This window comes from Ambystoma mexicanum, chromosome 6p (assembly GCF_040938575.1).
Source record: "Ambystoma mexicanum isolate Mex_15411 chromosome 6p, UKY_AmexF1_1, whole genome shotgun sequence".
NCBI lineage: Eukaryota > Metazoa > Chordata > Amphibia > Caudata > Ambystomatidae > Ambystoma > Ambystoma mexicanum.
In genome coordinates this window covers 145,558,448-145,581,380 of record NC_090935.1, presented here as the reverse complement: position 1 = coordinate 145,581,380, position 22,933 = coordinate 145,558,448, and the positions used below count along the sequence as shown (strand labels likewise).

Sequence of the window (22,933 nt, the reverse complement as noted above, 5' to 3'; positions counted from 1 at the left end):
ATGAATTTTGGTGCAAACCTTGGGTGTGTGCGTAGAACCACCTTATCCTTGTGAACTGTTACGAAGGGGTCTAGTACAGAAAGAGCGTGTAGTTCACTTACTCTTCTAATGGAGGTGATAGCTATTAGGAAAGCAGTCTTAAGAGTGAGGTATTTAAGAGTTGCCTTGTGCATGGGTTCGAAAGGAGTGCCCATGAGTCTAGAAAGTACCACGTTTAAGTCCCATCCGGGAGCTGGGTTAGCTATCGGAGGGTGTATTCTCTTTACCCCCTCCATGAAGGCCTTGATAACTGGTATCTTCCACCACGACACTTTAAGTTGGGAAGTGGTGTATGCAGAAAGTGCCGCTAGGTGGACTTTAATGGAATTAAACACTAGACCTGAATCCAGTAAATGGGTCAAGTACAGAATAATGTTAGTGGCAGAGCAGTCAACCGGGTTGATGTTCTTACCTCTACACCAGATGACAAATCTTTTCCACTTGCTGGAATAGCAGTGGCGAGTATTAGATTTTCTGGCTTCCCTGAGGATGTCCATACATCTCTGTGGGAGATGTAAATGTCCAAATTCTATGATCTCAGGAGCCAGGCTGCTAAGTTCATGGTCTGAGGGCATGGATGCAGAGTCCTGCCCTTGTCTTGTGACAGCATGTTGTACGGGCAGGGAAGTTTCATTGGGGGAGATAGGGACATCTCCATCAAGTGAGCGAACCATGGCTGCCGGGCCCACATTGTGGCCACTAGTATCATGGTAACCTGCTCCTGGTGCATCTTGTGCACCACCTTGTTGAGGAGGGGAGTCGGGGGAAAGGCGTAAACAATTTTCCCTGACCATTGAATCGACAGACCGTTCCCCTTGGACTGGTTCTGGGGGTACCTGGAGGCGTAACTTTGGCATTGTGAGTTCTCCAGGGTTGCGAACAGGTCTATTTCCGGGAATCCCCATTGCGTGAAGACGTCTAAGACGATGTCTTCGTGCAATTGCCATTCGTACTCTTTGGGCAGGGGGAAGTCTCTGCTGAGTTTGTCTGCTAGCAGATTGAGTTCCCCTGGTACATGTTGTGATAGTAGGAACATGTTGTGTTTGAGAGCCCACTTCCATATATTCTGGGATAGCTTGGACAGTCCTGGAATGTGAGTGCCCCCTTGCTTGTTGAGGTAGTACATGGCTGTGGTGCTGTCTGTGAGGACCATCACTGTCTTTCCTTGTAAGTGTTCCTGAAAGGCTTTCAGTGCTTTGAACACCGCTAGTAGTTCCAGCAGGTTTATATGCTTGGATGCTAAGCTCGTAGTCCACACTCCGTGAGCAGTCTGATGGGATAGGTGAGCCCCCCATCCTGTAAGGGATGCGTCTGTGGTTAGAGTGGCTTCCACTGCGGGTGTGGCAAAAGTTTTCCCCAATAACAGGTTTTCCTTTGTCCACCACCGTAGCGAGAGAACCAAGGCCTGCGAGACCACCACTAGATCGTCCCATTGTCCGCTGGCCTAACACCACTGGCTGTAAAGCCACTCTTGCATTGGGCGCATGCGCAGGCGCGCGTGAGGTACCAAATAAATACATGACGCCATCATCCCTAGCAAGCGCATTACTTTGCGTACCGTCACCTCTCGACCTGCCACATAACTGGGGATCTGAAACAGCATGTTTTGGACCCTCTCGTTGGAGGGGAAGACGAGGCCGTCCTTTGTTCGAATTAGAGCCCCTAGGAATTGTTTGATTTGGCTGGGGTCTAAGCTGGACTTCTTTTCGTTGATGGAGAAGCCCAGTTGGGACAAAAGGTCTACGGTCTTTTGGGTATTGGAGAAGCATGTTTCGTAAGAATCCCCTGTTATGATCCAGTCGTCGAGGTAAGGGTATACCGGGATGGATAACCTGCGCAGGTGGGCCGCTGCCACTGCCAGTACTTTCGTGAATACCCTTGGTGCAGATGCTATCCCGAAGGGTAGTACTCTGAACTGGTAGTGTTTGTCCTCTATCTTGAACCTGAGGTATTTTCTGTGCGCTGGCAACATTAAAATATGAAAGTATGCATCTTTCATGTCTAGTGTTGTCATGTAATCCCCCTGTGATAACAGTGGGATTACTTCCTGCAAGGTTACCATACGAAACTTTTGGGGTTTGACAAACTTGTTCGCTGGGCGCAGATCTAATACAGGGCGCATGGTTAAATCCTTTTTGGGTACAAGGAAGTACACTGAATAAATACCTTCTGTGACCTGAGATAGGGGGACAGCCTCTATAGCTTCTTTTTTCAGTAGCTCTTCTACTTCTTGAAGAAGAATAGTGAGGTGTTCCGGTGTCATGCGTCGGTTCTGTGGGGGTCTGTATTTCGGGGAACCGTTGAATTCGATGCAGTATCCGTGGGCTATGGTGGATAATACCCAGCGGTCTGACGTTATTCCCTCCCATGCTGAAAGGAACGATGTTAGCCGGCCCCCGACCGGTGATGCATGGGAGGGGACCCGAATCTTCGGGTCATTTGTTGGTATTGGGCGTGGGGCCTTTGGGACTGGAGCCGCGACCTCTTCCTTTGCCACGACGTTGGCCTCTTTGACTGAACTGGGTGCTTTGGTTAGAGGGCCAGTTGGTGGCAGAGTAAAATTGCTGTTGGCTTTGCTGCTGGCGTTGGCCACAAAAGGAGCGTCTATTGCCATAGCTACGTCTGTTAGGTGGCCTAGAAATTTGGTCAAGAGTCTTGATGGTATCAAACTCTTTCTTCGCATGTTCTAGGGCTTCATCAACTGCTTTCCCAAACAGATGTGTTTGTTCTATGGGCTTATTTATCAGGGAAGCCTGGGTTTCCGGCTTAAATCCCGAATTGCGCAACCAGACATGGCGTTTGAGAAGTATTCCCTGAACCAGGGAACGGCCAGCCGTCTCTGCGGCATCTAAGGAGTTCTTTACGATGCCCTGGTTTACAAGAGTTCCCTCTGAGATTATAGCCAGCAGGCGCGAACGCAGGGGTTCTGGTGCGTCCTCTGCTTCGCTGCGCAGCTTGCTCCACTGTGCATCTGCGTAGCTAGCTAGTAGGGAATTGTTATTTGCAATCCTAGTTGAGAAGGCGGCAGAGGTCGTGATTCTCTTCCCAAGTGCATAGAGCTTCTTGCCCTCTTTGTCAGGTGGTGCCTCACTAGTGGATAGTGGTACCCCCGCTCTTTTTCTTGTATTAGTAACTACAAGGGAGTCCGGAATAGAATGTCCCCTAATGTACAAAGGGTCAGAGGACGAAGGGCTGAAGAGCTTTTCTATCCGAGGGTTTACCCCTCTGACTAAGGCCGGATTGGAAAGGGAAGGAGTTATTCTTCTCCTTATAGAAGCCAGGAGCGGAATAGATTGACTAACCGGGGCTTTTTCTTTAATAACTTTTTCTACAAAGTCTATGTCCGGAAGAGTCTCCCCTGTGTCTATTTCAAAATGTGCTGCTGCCTTGCGCAATAGTGCATTAAGTGAAGGTTGGTCATCTATGGGGGAGGTGTTTCCAATAGGTGAGTCCTTGGGAGGAGAAGGGTGAAAGACATCAGGGTCTGAGTGCACTGATGGGGATTGCCAAGGCTGCACTGATGGGGATTGCCAGGGCTGTGAGGTAGCTGTATCTTCTTCAAAAGCTCCTGCACTAGTGTAAGGGTCTTCTTCAAACCCCTCTTCCTCATGTACTTCCTCTCCACCCAAACATTCCTCATCTTCCTGGAGGTATTGCTCCTCTTCAGTGAGGTCATATGCGTCTGTAGAAGGGGGAAACAGCCTAGGAATCTTGACCCTAGGGTCATCCTGGGTCCATTCTCTTGGTCTTTTGGGTGTGGGTGGGTTTTGGCTACCCAAAAACCTTTCCATTTTTTCCATACAACAATGGAGTCTTTCAAGGGTCTCATGGGGAACCCCTGAATAGTCTAAAGGGGGGAAATCAGTGTTTTCACCTTCAAAACGCTTCGAACGCTCCCACAACGTCGACGAAAGGTTTCCGTCGCCCTCAGAAAAGCCCTCCGGTAGTTCAGAAGTGCCCTTAGATGAAGGGGGCAGTTCCTGGCTACTCGTGCTTTTTTGGCGTTTCTATATCTTTTGGTGCGGTATTCGACGTCTGTTTCGTCGTCCGCTTACGCTTGTCTTCGGAAAAAAGTCTCGCCAGGCTCTCGACAACGAGTTCGTCAGTAGAGGGTTCTGGAGTCGACGTTGCCTGCGTTACGCGTTGTTTCTCGATGGCCGCTCTATGGAGCGTTACGTCGGATGTTTTTGAGGTAGCGCCCGTGTTAGATGAAAGCCCAATCGCTGGTCGCGGCTGCGTTTGCGGGTGGGGCTTGAGACCCTTACGGTCTGAGGTAGACGCCGGAGTGCCCTGCGTCCCCTTCGGCGCTGATGGATCCTTCGTCCTCGACGAAGAAGAGCCGTGGGTTGTGTGCTTAGGCCTATGGGGTCTGTGTGCGTCCTTGTCGCCGGGGTGTTCATCCCCATAAGCAGGGCGTGAGCCGAGCCCGTTGGGGCCGGGGACGGACGTCGAGGAGCGCGAGCGCTCCTTCTGGGGGTTAATGACTTCCGTAACGGACGTCGAGTTATCACCCTCCTCGTCACTTTCTGTAACAGCGGCGGCGGGTGAGGAAACTGACTTCGACATAGCGTAGTCCGCCCACCTCTTAACTTTTCGTTCTTTAAGAGTTCTTGGTTTCAAGAGCTTACAGGCCGCGCAGCTGTCCTCTTTATGATCGAGGGGCAAGCAACGATTACAGAGCTTGTGTTTGTCCTTCCAAGTGTATTTGCCCCTACAGCGTGGGCAAAACTTAAAAGGTGTCCTCTCCATAGCTGAGGCAATAAAAACTGGTGATAACAACCCCAAGGGAAAGATAGGGGAGAAAGAAAGACATTCTCGACGAGAAGATAAAAGTTCGAATCCCCACTCTCCCTACTGTATGTTGGCCGGCGAGGCCTGGCCATGTGTTCGGCAGCGCCGAAGGATCTCCTCCGTCTCTTCCCCTCCGTCGAAAACTTGCTCGGCGGAGAAACAGCTTCACAGCTAACTTCGAGGGGAGGGATCTTTAACAATAAGTATAAATTAAGGACCGAGGTCCGTAGTAAGTGTTTTGCAATGTCTCTCTAAGAGCTCCGCGTAAGGCGACCATAAGCTGGGCGGAAAAAAACAATCTGAGGGACCTCGACGCGTGAGGGATTGTGGGTACAACGCACGTCACTATAGGGATAGTGTTACAGACACGCCTTGTCGACGTCCCCTTTTTGACTACGAAAAACAAAATGCAATACTCCGCAGTGACCACTGGATGTCGGACCTATGCACAGCATGTGATTCTAAGCAGATTAACAAACATCAGAAATAAGAATACATAGCAGTATACACATGCACAACCACGGGAGGTGGCAAAAGGCTCAATATCAAGCAATACAACAACTCAACATTAAGCAACTCTTACCTCCTCACCAGGCTCACCTTAGGCGAACAGGTTGCGCAGCACTGCCTGGCCGACTCTGGACTCCTCCCTGGAATCCCGGTCGACGCAGTAGAATCTCGTGAAGGTGTGCGTCGACCTCCACGTAGCAGCCCTGCAGATGTCGAGCAGGGGCACACCAGACAGGAACGCCGTAGTAGCAGCGATCGCTCTGGTCGAATGAGCCCCGGACGGCCTGGCAACAGTCGGTTTGCCAACCGGTGACAGTGCATGATGCAGCCGGAGAGCCATCTGGAAATGGAAGTCTACGAGAGAGCCTTCCCTTGATTCACAGGTCCAAAGTTCACAAACAGCTGTGATGTCTTCCGAAAAACTCTTCGTGCGGTCCACGTAGAACTTCAGCGCTCTAGCTACATCTAGCGAGTGCAGAGTCCTCTCAGCTGGCGACGAAGGCGACGGGAAGAAAACTGGCAACACCAAGGGCTCGTTGAGGTGGAAGTCCGACGGCACCTTGGGCATGAAGGAGGGGTGCGTCCTCAGCACCTCCCTCGTGTCGTGAAAAGTCAAGTACGGAGGCTTGCAAGACAGGGCCTGGATCTCTCCCACTCGTCGTGCAGAGGTGATGGCCACGAGGAATGTTGTCTTCCACGACAGAAACTTCAACGGCACTGAATGCATAGGCTCGAATGGGGCACTCATGAGCCTAGTTAGCACCACGTTGAGCTCCCACGCCGGGGCGGGGGCCTTCACCGGCGGGAATGATCGGAACAGTCCTTTCATAAATTCCTTCACCAGTCGATGAGACCACAAGGACGCCCGTCCTGTAGTTCTGGTGTAACGTGAGACGGCAGCCAGATGCACCTTGATGGAAGCGTGAGATAGGCCAGCCTTGGCCAAAGGCAGTAGGTACGGCAATACTTGAGGGGCCGTAATCCGCAGAGGGTTAATCTTCTGTGCACGGCACCAGACAGAGAACCTCTTCCATTTATGTCTGTAGCACTTGAGAGTTGAGGATGCCCTGGCCTTTGCAAGAACCTCTGCAGTCGGCCGGGATGTTGTATCCTCCAAACTCTAGTGCTGCAGGAGCCAGGCCTGCAAGTTCAGCGACCCTGGTTCGTGATGAAGAATGGCGCCTCCTTCTCTGGAGAGAAGATCCGCGTCCGCCGGCAGCTTGACTGGTGTGGACGCTGACAAGTCCAGAAGGTCCGGGAACCAGATCTGCCTCGGCCACGCCGGTGCAACGAGTATCATCCTGCACCGGGACCTCTTGAGCTGGTTGACAAGCCGGAGTAGCAACGGCAACGGCGGGAACGCATAAAGGAACAGGCCGTCCCAGGGAAACGAGAAAGCATCGCCCATGCTCCTCGGTTGGGGAAACCTGCTGGCGAACCTCCGGCATTTGGAGTTCACCGCCGTCGCGAAGAGATCGAACTGGGGTTCTCCCCATCGTCGGAAGAGTCGGTCAACTTGATCCTGGTGCAGTTCCCACTCATGGCACGAGCGCAGCTCTCTGCTGAGTGAGTCGGCGATGGTGTTTTTTATCCCTGCCAGATGAAAGGGTACCAGAAACATCCCTTGGGCGACGGCCCAATGCCACAGATCCTGGGCTTCCTGGGATAGGGCAGGGGATCTGGTTCCGGCCTGCTTCCGAATGTAAAACATCGTGGTGGTGTTGTCGGTGAAGATCCTCACCACCTTGCCCTTAAGGGACGGAAGGAAGGACCTGAGGGCCCAGAACACTGCACGGAGCTCTAAGATGTTGATGTGGAGTGTCTTCTCCTCTGGGAGCCAAAAGCCTCTCTCGTGGAGACCCCCGGTGTGCGCTCCCCAACCTTCCAGGGAGGCATCCGTCGTCACCGTCACCTGGTGGGCCGGGGCTAGGAAACCTGTTCCCGCCGTCAGATGAGAGCGGATACCCCACCATCGTATCGCATGATGGAACGCTTCGTTGAGCGGGATCCTGTCCTCGAAGCTGCCCGTCGGCTGGATCCAGTGGGCGTCGAGGAATTCTTGCAAGGGCCGCATCCGAAGTCTGCAGTGGCGCACCAGATAAATGCAGGAGGACATCATTCCGAGGAGGGACTTGATAGACCTCACTCTGGCCACGTCCGTGGCCAGCAGACGTTGCACCTTTCCCAGGATGGTCCTGATCCTTTCCTCCGACGGTGAGGCCAGCCGCGCCACTGTGTCGAGCTGTGCTCCCAGAAACAGGACGCTTGCGACGGGACCAGGTGGGATTTTGGAAAGTTGATGGAGAACCCCAGGTCCGTGAGCAGCTGGACGGTCTTCGCAGTGTGTTCCACGGCAAGCTCCCTTGTCCTTGCCCGTATGAGCCAGTCGTCCAGGTAGGGGAAGACGTGGATCCCCTGTAGGCGCAGCCGCGCCGCCACCGATGCTAGGCACTTGGTGAACACCCTGGGTGCCGATTTTAATCCGAACGGGAGGGCCGTAAACTGGTAGTGCCGCCCTTTGACCACAAACCTGAGGACCTTTCGGTGTCTCTTTAGAATAGGGATGTGGAAGTACGCATCCTCCAAATCCAACGACGACAGGAAATCGCCCTCCTCCAGCTGTCCCAGCACGTGCTGGAGAGTGACCATCCGGAACTTCTGTGCCTTGATGTATTTGTTCAGTCGTTGCAGGTCCAGGATGGGACGCCATCCTCCTGTCTTCTTCTTTACGAGGAAGTACCTTGAGTAAACTCCAGAGCCCCAAAGCCTCTTTGGAACGAGCTCGAAGGCACCTTTTCTGAGCATCGCCCTTACTTCCAACAGCAGTTCAGGGACGTGATTTTCCTTCCTGGCCACGGGAGGAATGCGGGGGCACTTCTTCTGGAACTCGAGGATGTGCCCCAGGGCCAGGGCGTCCAGCACCCAACGGTCGGTGGAGATGGACTCCCACACTCCGACGAACTTCGTCAGCCGGCCTCCCACCGGGGTGCTTCGGCGGGGGCCCGACACGACGGTCGGTTCAATCTTGCTTGGAGGCCGCTTTGCCTCCTTGATCACCTTGGCGACGACGGCGGGATCCACCTGACTTGCCACGTCCCCTGTAGGCCTCCTGCGACGAAGATCTTGCCGCTTGACAGTACGTAGAGGAGCTGCTGCCGGCTCCCTTGGAGGCACCCTGTCTGCCTCCGGAGCTCCGAAAGGACGGCCGTCGCTGTTGGAGCACACCCAGTGCACGGGCCGTCTCCGTGTCCGTCTTGATCGCCTGAAGGGACTCATCAACCGCCTTGCCAAAAAGGTTGTTCCCATCGAAGGGCATGTCCAAAACCTTGGTCTGTACGTCCTGGCAGAAATCCGTCGCCTTGAGCCATCCTCGTTGTCTCAGGCAAACGCCGTTGCCCAACTGACGGAAACCGGTGTCGGCGATGTCCATAGCCACCGTAATGGCGTGGTCGGAGGCAATCTCACCTTCCTGTAAGATTTCCAGGGCCTCAGCCCTCTTGGCGTCCGGGAGGAAGTCCAACAGAGGGGCGATCTTGAACCACAACTCCCTGTCGTAGCGGGCTACGATGGCCAGGGCGTTGGCCGCCTTGATGGTCGTCGCTGCAGATGAGATGACCCGTCGTCGTCCCATCGCATCCAGCTTCCTACCCTCACCGTCCGGCAGGGAGGTTGAAGTCGAGGCCGATGCCCCTCCCGCTTTCTTTTTGGCCGCCGCTGAAACGGCCGAATACGGGGTAGGTTGCGCCCTAAGGCACAAGGGGGCAGCGTCGGGGACCCGGTACTTCTTCTCGTACCGGTCCCTCTTTGCAGGTGCCGTGGCAGGGTTCTTGAGGAGGGCGAGCCCCTCATCCCAGATGTCATCAAGAAGCAGTACGGCGAGGACCGTCTTCCTTTTAGCCTCACGCCATTGGTAAAGGAACCCTTCCTTCTTCTTTTCTTCGGGGCAGAGCTGGAAGAGCTCGGATGCCCTGGAAATCATGGCATGGAAGGATTCAATCTCGTCGGGCAGGGACACCCGGGCAGGGGGCGACGGGGGACACGTCCCGTCGTCGCCTCCGTCGTCATCCGTACCCGTCGTAGTCGTGTCCATGCCTGTATCATCCCCGTGGGTAGTAGACCGGGGGGGAAGGCAGAGAAGGCTGCAGAGGCGGGAGAGGAGGCCTAGGATGCGTCCTCCTCCTCTTAAGTGGTGGACTCTCCGAAGGTCCTGGCTCCGGTTCCCCCGTCGGGTCTGGCTCAGGTACCTCCGTCGGGGGAAGGGGCAACCTAGTCCTTATCTCCGAGCATAAGGACTGAATGGCTGACAAAATGGCCGCCGAGGTGTCCTGCGGCGCCGGAAACGACGGGAGCGAGGGCTCTTGAGGAGCCTTGTCTGCGACACTGTCGCTCTCGTCGTCGCCCTCGTCTGGATCCCTCCCGATGGGCTGGGCCTCTTCCACGACTTGGATGAGCTCCTCTTCAGAGGTCGTGTCCGTATCCACGATGGCCACCAGCCCCTCCCCCACCCTTTCCAACGAGGACTTTGTGGGGGTCTTCTCGATGGGCCTGAAAGACGACTCCCTCCGCGGTGGCAGGGAGACTCTGGTTCCTGAGGCCACCTCCACTGGTGTAGCCTCCACAGGCTGAGCCAGGGCCGCGACGACATCCTCAATCGAGGTCCTAGCAGGGTGAATTAAGGCCAACGTCACCTTCTGTACGCCTGGGGCCTTCACCTTGCGGGGAGGGTCTGAGCCTCGCTCCCCCTCTGCCGGAATCTTCGAGATCGACCGGGGCCTCTCCAGAAGCTTCGCCGGGTTCTCGGACTTCCTCTTACCCGAGCCAGAGCGTTGGCTCGTGGTTGATGGCGCCGGGGAGGATGCGCCCTGCCTGGCAGCCAAGGAGCCCGACCGTTCGGCACTCCCGGTGCCCGCGGACTCGCGGTGCTTAGCCTTTTGTTGGGCCCCCGTCGCCGGGGCACCCTCACAGGACTTAGAAGACCGATCGGACTTCTTTTTCTTCTTCTCGCCTGGCGGGCTCTTACCTTCCAGCCAGTTGGCGAGACGGAGGTGGCGATCCCTCATGGTCCGCTCCGACATGTTCCCAAAAAACGCACAGTCCTTTTCCTTGTGCGTCTTGTCCTCATGTAGACAGTAGAGGCATAACGAATGCTCGTCCTCCTTGAAAACGTTCTGAAGCTGGCATCCAGGGCAGGTCCTGAACAGCTTCCCGGGCGTCGAGCTTCCTTTCTCCTGGGCCATGACCGGGGTAGGCCTCGGAACTTCTGGAATCCTCCAAAAGCGTAACTCGATGAAATCTTCACCCTTGAGGGGCGTAGAAACTCCGAAACGGATCCCCGTTGATCGGATGAAGACACGGTGGAGCTTGAGGCTCTATTTAACCGAAAAATGAGAAAATCTCCTGAAAAAAGCGCGAAAACGCAGCAAAAGCTCGAGAGCTACAGCACGAGGACTCCCAACACTTGAGTGTGCGGTAAAAATCTGAGGATGGCTGCCAGGGGCGGGGCTTAGGGAGAGGGCAGTCATTGGCTGGGGGCAGTATGACCCAGAGACCAGTGATTGGTTACTACTGAGAAAGACAGATCAGAAACGAAACTGATACTGATTTTTTTCTATACCGAGGATTCCCGGCCTGACGACGGGGAATATATTCATGAGCATGTGAATCCATGCCAGACCCCATGCTGGAGAAAGATCATCCTCATTTCTCTCAAGTGATTCCTCCAAGAAAAGGGGGACGCAGTAGCAATGTGGGCATTAGCTCAGCATGTTGGAGACCTGACATTATCAGTGATGGAGGACTCTAAATTAAAACGTATTAAAGAAAAGGAGGACCTGCAACCATGCCAGATTTCATCACTATAGTATTTATCTGATTTCACACGGGTCAAGATATTGGCCCTCATTCCGAGTGTGGTGGTAGTCATGGCGCTATTTGCGCCATGACTGCCACCAATAACAGTACCGTGTCCGGATTGGTGCAATGGGGACTTACCGGTCTAGTCCGAGCTTGGCGGGACCGGTAAGTCCTCATTCACCAAACCATTCCCCATTGAGCCCCCATGGGGCTCAATGGGAATGGGGAGGGCACAAATAACGGGCTCGCGAATGTCAAGCCCGTTATTTGCGCCCTGGTCCCTTAACAGGTCTTGTCCAAAACGCCAGAACAGACCAGGCGTTAAAGGAGGGACCCGCTAAGGGACCTTGTAGTAGAGCGGTAAGGGATTACTGGCACTGGTCTCCTCACCGGTGCCCGGTATCCCTTACCGCAAACCTCGGAATGAGGGCCATTGTCTTACCTTTGTTAATCCCTCATACAGTAAAGATGCAAAATATGAGTGTCAAGTGGCTTGATCCGATTTGTGCTCTTTTAGTAGAGCTTAAATACAAAGAATTTGCAGATATAACTAGAGTGAGCAGCCCTAATTTACTTTCAATCAATGGCAATTCAGAATGTTATAAATGTACTTGCTACGGTCACCATGAATCAGGGTTTTTCGGCAGTGCAAAGTCACTCTGACCCATGCACAAAATTCCATGAACCAGCCCACTTATATCTGATAGTGTCCAAATATTACATAGTGATCCTGCACAGAGCAGATTATATAGAGATTTGAAAGAACCACTTCTTGAATGAAGGATACAAAATAATTAAATATAATCCTTGGAATGCACTACCAGCAAGTACTAAGCAAACAATCGTTCATTGGGTCGGAGAAGGTCTCATAGGTAAACGTAGATGCTAAACAACTTCTTCTCATTTGTTTACCTAAAATACATATAAGTTTTGATCAATTACCATCAGCGAGATCCATTGTCAATGGGATAGGTCCAAAACTAGAACCAATGTCAGAATGTATTGACGAATTAATAAATCATAGGGCATGAAACTGTGTTAATTTGTAAGAGATCGAATGCATATTTTCAAGTAACAAGAGTATATTGTATGGAACCAAAACTTTTGGTTACTTGCGCTGGATGTTGTTTCCTTACATACGTCAATTAACCACTCTTAGGCATAAGAGGTGACAGACATACAAATTGGCGGCTTCATTCTTTTTTGAAAATAGAATGTTAACAGATTTATTAAATACAATAACCTGTTTGCATTTACAAATAAAACCTTTAAAACATATTAAAAGTATTGCAATGTGCTCCAAATGTTCACCAACAGTGGCAAATCTTTGGCAGAACCCCATATCTGCACCTATATTAGTAATCTAACAATATAATATAAGACCAGATGTATGTATGTCCTTGTATGTTTGTCTGAAGCAGTAGCTTCACCTGTTGTCACTGCTAGAGGGAGCTGTTGCCTTAGGATACGCATAGACAATGCCAATTCGCATAGCTTCAACTGTTGTCATCGCTAGAGGGAGCTGTTGCCTTAGGATACACAGAGACAATGCCAATTTGCATAGCTTCAACTGTTGTCATCGCTAGAGGGAGCTGTTGCCTTAGGATACACAGGAGACAATGCTAATTTGCAAAGCTTCAACTGTTGACACACTAAAGGGAGCTGTTGCCTTAGGATACACAGAGACAATGCTAATTTGCATAGCTTCAACTGTTGTCACCGCTAGAGGGAGCTGTTGCCTTAGGATATGTTGTGATCCTACTGCGTCAATGAAAACTGCACTTTGACCTGTGTATAAGGGCTCAATGGTCAAGAATTATTGATGACATTTTGATGATTTGCTGAGGAAATGAAAAATAACTATTATCATTATTTGAACATTAAAATATAAGTATACATGGTATCAAATAAAACAGGTCTTGCGATCAACATTCAGTGACTCTTAGATTTCAATATACAGATTGCAAGCAATCAGACTGTTGCTAGCTCACTGAAGTAACATGTGTGCTCTGCTTTTCTGTCTCTTGAATACTAGAATCATGACTGCGAGGAAATGTATATCCCTGTGCACGACTTACACACTGGAAGCAAGCGTGACAGATGACATCACATCAGCGTTAGACTCTACAAGAAGTCTTAACTAGAAGACGTGCAATGGTGCGCAGACCTGCGAGTACACCCCGGTTATTATTTTTTGTTCACCACAAATGGGGTGCAATAAGTGTGATTAGACATGGCCACAAGGAGAGTGGCATTGATGCTGTCTAGGATATTAGTGACATCTTGGTGCTTGCTTTTGTGTCTCCCTGATATTAGGATCAGGAGCACTAGAAAGCTGATGCTCCAAAGTTCCCATGATCGACCGTGGCAAATATTAATAGGCTGGCGAGTTATTTAATTGGAAGATCCAGTCACAAGCAGCACGTTGTACAGAGCAGTGAGTACAATCCTTTCTACCCCATAATTAGGAGGTTGTGACCTGGTCACTGTGGCATACATTTGGAATATAGGGGACTGCCAATTCATCCGCTGGTTTCCCCTTTTTCAGGCTCAGTTCAGAAGGCATTGAACCGGCTGAGTTTTTGGGACAACGCCCAGCGTTTTTGTACTACCTCCAAGATTAACATTGGAGGTGAGTACAATTTAGTGTAATTATGAAGAAAGTTACACGCACACATTTATTGTGTTTGTTTACATAATTGAGGATGGCAGTGAATTAGCTTGATGGTAATAGGTTTTAATTGTTCTATTTATTAGATGATGTCTCTCACTCAATAATCAAGGCATAGTTTGCATATAGCTTCCGTCCTGATGAAGGTTGGGTCAACATAGGGCTATAGATCAAAGCCCAACATATCTGACCGAAACACGTGTCGACTTAAACATCATCTGTGGTCTGCACACATAGACACATCTATAACGGAAAGGGGTGTTACAAACACTTTGTAAATAATTTGTGGTAGATGGTTATATGTATTATGAAACCATGAGTTAATATGGAGAAATAGTATTTGTGTATGAATGGCTCAGTGCGTGTGAGCGATGGGGGAATTGAAATGGAGCATTAAATTGAACATATGATTGAGAACAACCTACTTTGTTTTTTGTACCACAAAATGTCTGCTGAAAAGTTGAATAAAATTGTCGTGAGAAATAGTGAGTAAGTAGTGTGTTGCCATCCTCGATCTAAAAGTCAATTTTGTTATATGACATGCATTACTTACCGTAAAAGCATTTCTGATGATTGTATCGGTTTAGATTCACATGCTGTGCATATAGTCCGACATCCAGTGGTAACCGCATCTTGTCTTTCGAGAAATGAAAGGGGACGTCGACATGAGCGTGCCTGTAACACTATCCCTACGTGACGTGTAGTTTACCCAAAATCCCTCACGCGTCTACATCCCTCCGCTTGTATTTCTTCTGCTATGAGGGAGCCTATAACTATCGTGAGTGAGTACAGAAAACAGAGAAAGTAGTAAGAAGTCTATGTTCCTTCTATCCGAGCGGGGAGGAAGGGTGGGCGCATGTGAATCTAAGCAGATACAACCATCAGAAATGCTTTTACGGTAAGTAATGCATGTCTTCTGATGCCTGTTAATCTGCTTAGAATCACATGATGTGCATAGACTAGCGAGCAGTACCCTGAGTTGGAGGTGGGTTGTGAAAAGGAACAGTAGTGAAAAGATGTCTTAGTAGTGCTTGTCCCACTTGAGAATCAGACCTAGAATGAGTGTCCAGGCAATAGTGTTTTATAAAGTTGTGTACAGAACTCCAGGTTGCTGCTTTGCAAATGGGCACTAAGGGAACATTTGCAATGAATGCTATGGAAGCCCCAGTGCCTCAAGTAGAATGCGCTCTAGGCTTGAAGGGCAGTTCTCTCTTAGCAAGAGTGTAACAGAGTGTGATGCATTTGACAATCCACCTTGAGATTGCTGATTTAGAGACAGGATCCCCTTCTCTACCAGCTGCCACTGAAACGAAAAATTTGATTTGTTTTTTTCTCAGTGGTTTAGTCCTGTCCAGGTAAAACATGACTGCCCTAGGGACATCTAGTGTGTGTAGGCTTCTTTCGGCCATGTTAGTAGGGTTCTGGAAGAAGGTAGGCAGTTCTATTGATTGGTTCACATGAAAACCTGGAGATAAATCTAGGGTGAGTGCGCAGAACCACCTTATCCTTGTGAACTGTAATGAAAGGTCTAGAACTGAGAGGGCCTGTAGTTCACTAACCCTTCTGATAGAAGTGAGAGCCAGTTGGAAGGCTGGCTTATAGGTAAGATCTTTGAGACTTGCTTTATGCATACGTTCAAATGGGGACCCCATAAGTCTGGTTAATGGGGACCCCATAAGTCTGGTTAATACCACATTCACGCCCCATCCGGGAGCTGGATTAGAAATGGGGGGATGAATCCTCTTGACACCTTCCATGAAAGCCTTAATAACTGGTATCTTCCACCACAACACCTTCTGTTGAGACGTGGTGTGGGCTGAGAGAGCAGCTAAGTGAACCTTAAGGGAATTAAAAACTAGCCCTGAGTCAACCAAGTGAGTCAGGTACAATATAATGGGCGTGGGAGAGCAGTCAATGGGATTGACGCCTTTGGAATTGCACCAGATAATGAAGCGCTTCCATTTGCTGGAATAGCAATATCTGGTGTTAGGTTTCCTCGCTTCCCTAAGTATGTAAGTATGTCCATGCATCTCTGAGGGAGTTGCAGGTGTCCAAACTCTATGGGCCTCATTACGACCCAGGCGGTACCGTTATTAGCACCAAAGTCCCTTTGCGGGTCCCTACTTTAACGGCTGGAAAAACCAGCCTTTAAGGTCGGGTCCCGCAAAGGGACCTCGTAATCAGGCGTTAAGGGTTTAAACGGCGCCGACACCTTTTACTGCGCCGTTAAACCCTTAACGCCAGGGTCGTAATGAGGCCCCTAGAGTCCAGTAAAAGAGCTGGGGTCTCTAAGGTAGAAGGGAATTAACACAGAAATGGGAATTCTGCCCAACACCCCCAAAGTGATCCAGGAGTAGGAGTTGGGATGTGAGCAGAAACCTACACACCTTTGAGTGGACAGAAAAATAGAAAGGGCGCAAACATTCACTCCAAACGCATAGATGCAGGAAATATGCTACTATTCTGCCCATCAAGTTTCTGCAAGTGATTTTAAAAATAACAAAACAGATGAATAATGTGATGTTTTGGAAAGAACAAAATGCATGCATAATGGGATAAATATGTGCTTCTTCATGTGTACATCATACTTCCCAAAAGGTGCAAAGCAAGCTCTCTTTTCTGACCCCTCTAGAATCACAATAGAAAGCAGTGCTTAACACACTGTGCTACTTCAACACGAGCAACAGTGAAATGATTATAAAATGATTAAATTGCACAAAGAAGAGTTCTTTAACTGCAAATGTTTGTAAAAAGAAGTTGAACTATTAGGTGTCAGAAATTAAAGCATTGGAACTAAATTAACAGTGTCTCACTTTAAAATCTGCAGAAATTGTGCAGAAATCTTTGAAAACGTTTACTGAGAAAATAAATGCAGACCCAAGAAGCATAATGATAAATATAATTACCTTTGTAGTTCTTCCGCTTCTCTTCCGGTTTGCGAAAATTGAAATTTTCACACCTAGATAAATAGACAAAGACTTGTTAATGTAGATTACCTAAATAATTGAAGCCTAACTTTTCAGCAATAAAATGGGGTTAGTAAAATGAATAATCCCACCAACTTGAATACTATTTTGTTATTTTTGCATATGATGGGTTTGTGAATTGAATGAGTGATGCACACACTGGAATTGCCTATTTTGGACCCCAGGCTCACTAACAAAGAGCAGGCGAGACAAACGAAAGGGAAAAGTAGAGATCTGGGGATATGTGACTTGTGAAGTGTTATCAATTACGCTCAACAAACCAAAGGCAAAAAGATATGAAATCACATTTGTATTCAGACACTGCTTGGAGTACTAGGTTACAGACTGCTAAACCCGAGTCAGAGATACTGTGCAAGGCAGAATAGCCTGATTTCATACAGCAGCTCTCGATAATGGTGGTGACGCACTGCCACACCGCCCATCATGGACTCGCTGCAGTTGGACACATTCCGCATTCTCAAAGATAGATATGCTGCAGGATTTGCTTGTGTCTGTGGCCCTTTGCACTGCACCAGACCTGTCCTCTTGGGATATGTACTGATATTTCCTGTCCCTGCTCTGGTACACTGCCTGTTCCTGTTACTTGGGCAGGTTATCAGAACGCTGGCCACAAACGCAACACACAAAATACAGCATTAGTTCGGCCGACCCACAGTTCGTCGCGTTTCAGGGCAGCGGAATCGACACCGAAATAAAGGAGGTGTGGGGGCCTCTAAGGTAAGTAGGGGAAGTGAGGGAATGCAAGGAGCGAGAGGTAGAAAAGAGGGGAAGTGAAAGAGCACCCGTGTACGGGGAGGCCTTTTCTGGACGGCATTCTGCAAAGTTGCTCTTTCACACAAGACATTCAGACCCTGAGCGGCATTTTCATGTTGCCTCTTGAGGGATGCTACGTTAGGGAGGGAAAAAAGTATCAATCTAGCTTGTAGATTCCTAGCCGGTTCGACGTCGGCGGCAGCTACAGTCAGTTGTGCATCTTGATGCCAGTACTGTGTAGGGTCCTTTCCTTACCTCCTTGTCGGTTCCGCTTGGTGCCTTTATCCTGGAAAGCTATAGCAGTGGGAAACATGTGTGGGCGTTGTTAGCGTAGCCCTGGCAGGCTGGCTCCACTGGAGATGCTGCAGGGGCGTAGACTGCAGCTGGAGTGCGGCACCACCATTGTATTGTGTTGGTAGGAGACCTCTGTTCGACTTTATTGCCGTTCATTATCTCTACTCTTCCCTCGATCCCTAGCTACCGATTCCTCAATTACAGACTTATGGAGTGAGTTGTATACTGATTCATTGAGCGAGTGAAGGTAAGCCATGATTTGCCCTAGAGGATGTAAGAATGAGCTGACACAGGTGACCTCAATTTTAGTATCTATTTTAGTAATATCTATTGTTTAGTCCGTTTTCTGGATTGACTATAACATTGACCATTATGTGCTGCCATATTTAGTCAGTAGTAGCGACAGCATTGAGCCCTGTCACTGCTTCATGCATATAATGGCATTGGATAAGGTGGAAGGAGGTCCACCAATGACGATCACAAAGACGCTCTTTGGGATCCATAGGTGATCATCTAAAGCAAGGCTCTGGGCCAAAGATACATATCCAGGAGTCCACCAAAAATCCCTACCTGGCAAATCACTTTAAGGGCTAGCACTCCAACTCAGAATCCTGTATTTAACACCAAAGGCTACCAGCCTCGTGGTTGCGCTTGATAAAGTCACACCAGTTAGAAGGCGCTTGAATGATTCAACCTCATCTCTCTTAGCAAAGGCCCCCCACTACTTGAATACAAGAACTGGTTTGCTTTTCGTACCTGCCCGTCATGTACTCATGGCAAGAAGAGTGAGTTGGGTTGGGAGATGTGAGAAAAATCTGGAAGGGAGAGTGCACATCACCTGTAGATCCCCCACTCGCTGCGAGGATTCTACACTTAATGAGGGTGGTTTGAGCCCCTCCTAACCTGCCATCTTCACACATTGTTGGGCTTCCTTTGGGGTTTGTTTACTAGCCAGATTTAATCCATGAATCTGGAGGTCACAAAACCATATTTAATTTTATTCAAAAGAGGATTACACTGTTCCCTTGTGGCCCCCCAGAAATGTCTATCGAATTCAACTAGTGGAGTGCGGAAAGGTTGACGTCTATTGCACTTCTGTATCAATCAATGGACCACAAGTACATACTTCTTCATACAAGTGGACTGGAGGATGTGGGATGACATCATTCTCCTACTGAAATTCTATATCCTAGTGAACACATCCACTTTGTATCATGTCATGACTTACAAAAAGGGCACTTGGCACTGATAGATTTTTAGAATGCACTGAGTAGATGGGAGATTATAAACCCAATTAAGATTTTTGAAACTCGTGTAGCTGATATTTTACAACGTACCCCTGAACACTTAATTGTTGCTGGGAATTTTAAATATCACCATTTGCAAGGGGTTATTATCTCAGGATGAAATCAATCCAGAAGAAGATAAAGCATGGGGTATATCACCTTTTGTGTCATCAAGGCCCCATAGCTGCGCTAAGGGACATTAACGTAACCTTTTTCTTATGGAAACACCAGTTACAGATGGTATATGGTAGGGTACCATCAGATTCTCCAGCCCAAGAAACCTTTATAGGGCATCAGGGTGTTATGATAATAGAGTACTTTTGAATTACTCCACACACTGGCACAGAATAGTTGCTATGCAAGTCATAGATCGGAGTGAGAGTCACCATAAACTCCTTAGGCTTAATTGCCGATTAAGAATGAAAGAGTATTCATTTTGCATGTGTTTAGAAGGTTCCCACTCATAAAACCCATAGAAGGATTTGTTGGAATGAGTTGGACACAAAATCCTTTTATGAGAATGGTTTGAGAGGTATGCCAAACTGCTTATCTATGAATGTTTAAAGGAAGAAATGATGGCAAAGGATTTGATTGATGTCTATGAAGACTTAGCAGGGGCCATTGCTAATAGGGTGATACAAAAAGGTGGCCCAGAAATTGAGACAACAGGATAAAGGTTGGTTGAATAGTAAATGTAAAAAAAAGCCAGGAAATAGCTCTTTGATGCACTTAGACACCAACCTATAAACTGGAGGCTGCTTGTTGTAAGAAGAAAGGAGTATAAAAGTTGGTACTACACGCAAACAAGATTTAGCACATGAGGCATGGGAGTAACTCTCGAAGTCTGTGTAAAGTAAGGACTCGGGGGGGGGGGGGGGTTTGGAGGAAGGTGGTAAAAGCAACTAATCCTAAAGTCAACTTTACTACAGAGAGAGATGTGCAAGCCCTGTGTTGAGTTTCATACTTTTGTGATATATTCTCGAAAGATAATGAATAGAATTATGAGTTTCAAGTGCAAGAACTAAATGGGTTGACAATAAGTCTTGGGTCTGGATTGTATACCTTCTGACCCTGTCAGCCCCAAAATAAATGTGTGGGCTCTCAGCCTTTGCTATCGCTTTAACACAATTGAAAGGAGTTGTGAAGGTTCCATGTCATTTCATCGCAGATGTTTTTTCGCAGGGTTTTTTACCACGTATTTTTTATCGAAAAAACCCATAGAAATTTTCCCCCTAACCCCCATTCCCTTTCAGTTTTTATCTGTTACCAAAAACCCACATCCCATATATATATTTTTGTAAGCCCCCCCCCAAAAAAATAGATGGGTTTTTTTCGATAACAAATTTGCGGTAAAAAAAACATGAAAAAACGTCCCGCGATGAAAGGACGTTTTACCATTGTGAAATCCCCAAATTGTGGCGGTGTGCAATAATCGTCCCGATCTACAAGTAGAGAGATAAGTTATTACCAAAATCGTACTGCCCAATTTCACTTTGGATGGCTTCCTCAAAAATCCTGGGGAACATAAAACAAGGTTATTTAGTGGACTAGGTGACTTCTGCCAGCATTTTGGGGGATATGCAGCTGGCGTCTAGGGAAGTACTGGGGGCATTTAACCAGGCTCCAAACTTCATGTTGTTCACCTCCAAACACATGATTCTAAAGGTAGGAAAGACCTACTTTATGGACCTGTCTACTGCTTCTGATTTGGCGGACACGGAAGAGTTGTGGTACATTTTTCAAGATATGGGAATTCCAGAAGGTTTGCTGAAGCTTATAGTATTACTTTATACCGACACAGAGTGTTTAGTGCAATATGATGGAGTAGGGAACTGCACACATCATTTTGGGACCTATTCGGGACTTCGACAGAGGTGTCTTCTTGTCCTGGTTTTATTCAATCTATATACGAATTCCCTCCACACTATCCTAGAAGTGTCTACACCTGACATACCTCGGTTAGGAATAAGAAGATTGAACCTGCTGGCCTACGCTGAGTTAGTGGTGCTTCTTGCACGTACGCATAGAGACCTACAAAAACGGTTTGATTATTATGCCGGTTTTATGGCACACAGGAAACTAAAAATAAATGTAAGTCAGCTGTATTAATTGTGGACAAGGCACAGAATTTGTCGAAAGCCCTGTTCGTGAACTGATTCCCACTAAAAAAGTGCATTACTTTCATTATTTGGGAGTTGTTTCTCCACTATTGAACAACAAGTGTAAGGGAGAAGGGGACTTTTTAACACCCCCCTACATCCCGTATGAAGTGGAAGTTATGCTCATTCAATTGCTAGAGACGTCTCTGGGTCCGGGCTACTGGCAACAGAGCTTGGAAGCCATTGCATGCCACATAACAAATTCCATCTCATACGTCCCCAGACTCCATTTTGTATTGTTCCCGACTCCATTTTTGGTTAGGCCGCACTGTGATTTCTAATAAGCACTCTCTCCCATCTTCCAGCGCCGCGCACAGCTAGCCCATCTACCCCCCACCTCCCCTTCCTCTGTCAGCGCCGCAGCGGGCTTGTTCTCACGGAAGCTTGGGCGCAATTTGTTGCAAACTGATAATGTATTTCTTCTCTTCCTCTGAGATCATTGCCCTGTGTGTGACCGGGCCGAAGCCTGGCTTACAAAAACCATCCGTCTCCACAAACCTGCCCCAGCTCCTCCAAACTCCCCACCTTTAGGGTATATTGCCTGTATAACCCTTGCTCCCCTGTGTTTGTTTCATGTAGGAGCTGGTGGAACCCATCCCTATGAGCCACCCTAGATGGCAACCCATATAACTAATCCAAAGTGATCATATATTCTCCCTGTACAAACACCTATCAATCCGTTCGTTTGAAACATGAGGCGCCATGTCAATAAATCCCAGGAGGGCACTCTCAGATAAGGCACCTGGACCATTGCGCCACTGTCCCCACTGAGGCCCAGGTCAAGAATGTGCACCTTTTACTACAATTTATAGACGACCCTGCATAGTCTGCATACAGTTTTAGGTCTTATATTAATCACTACATGCCAATAATTACTGTGTAGCTTAGATTAGTTAGAAGACTGATGATGTGGACTCAGCCTGACCTTCGACCCTCCCAGATGATCCCAGCTGACCCACATGCCACAAGAGGCAACAAGTTCAGCATCAGCCAATCATGCATCACCGTATATTGTATACTGTATTAGCGGAAAGAGCCAATGAAGTGGCACCATGTAACACTTCTAGAAATCGTCATTGATGACTAGTATTGTGGTTAAAATGTCAGGTTTCTGGTATTGTTGGCGGAGCGCTCTCGGAGCAGCAGAGTCCTCTGCATGCCTCATTTTACTAAAGCATACTTTGTTTGACTCGCAGTCTTTCTCCTGGTCTCTGTTACGCTCACCTGGCTCCCACAGAGGCGTCGATCTGGACTGGACTGCTGCGGTCTCCACCAATGTGACGTGTAGGGCCGAGATGATGGACTGGACTGGCCCACATAGCTTCGTTCACTTGGCCCGTAGGAATATTCTTCTGCAAGTGGAGAAAGGGAATTAACCACCCGTGGAGTTGAGCGTAAACCCCCCACCCCACTGTTCTCCCCACTGATCACCTTGGATGTTCCCTCTTATAGTCTCACCTGATGATTTGAAAAGATGAGCTCTCCATCCTGCATTGAGCGCAGGGGCTCGTAGATAACCAGTTGCTTCACTGGCTCGAAGGAATTGGTGAGATCCAGGAAAATATTGATTCCGATATTCCTGGCAAGACG

The 22,933-nt window shown here is 48.7% G+C and overlaps 1 protein-coding gene across 1 annotated transcript in view; it reads right to left on the bottom strand.

The window, feature by feature from the left end:
* The window catches only part of LOC138511281 (E3 ubiquitin-protein ligase TRIM39-like), a 202,546-nt gene that overhangs the window by 5,326 nt on the left and 174,287 nt on the right, over positions 1–22,933 (bottom strand). The window contains exon 5 of the mRNA XM_069626833.1: positions 16,771–16,823. Coding sequence (XP_069482934.1) covers positions 16,771–16,823 — 53 coding nt within the window. The remainder of the gene's footprint in view (positions 1–16,770; positions 16,824–22,933) is intronic.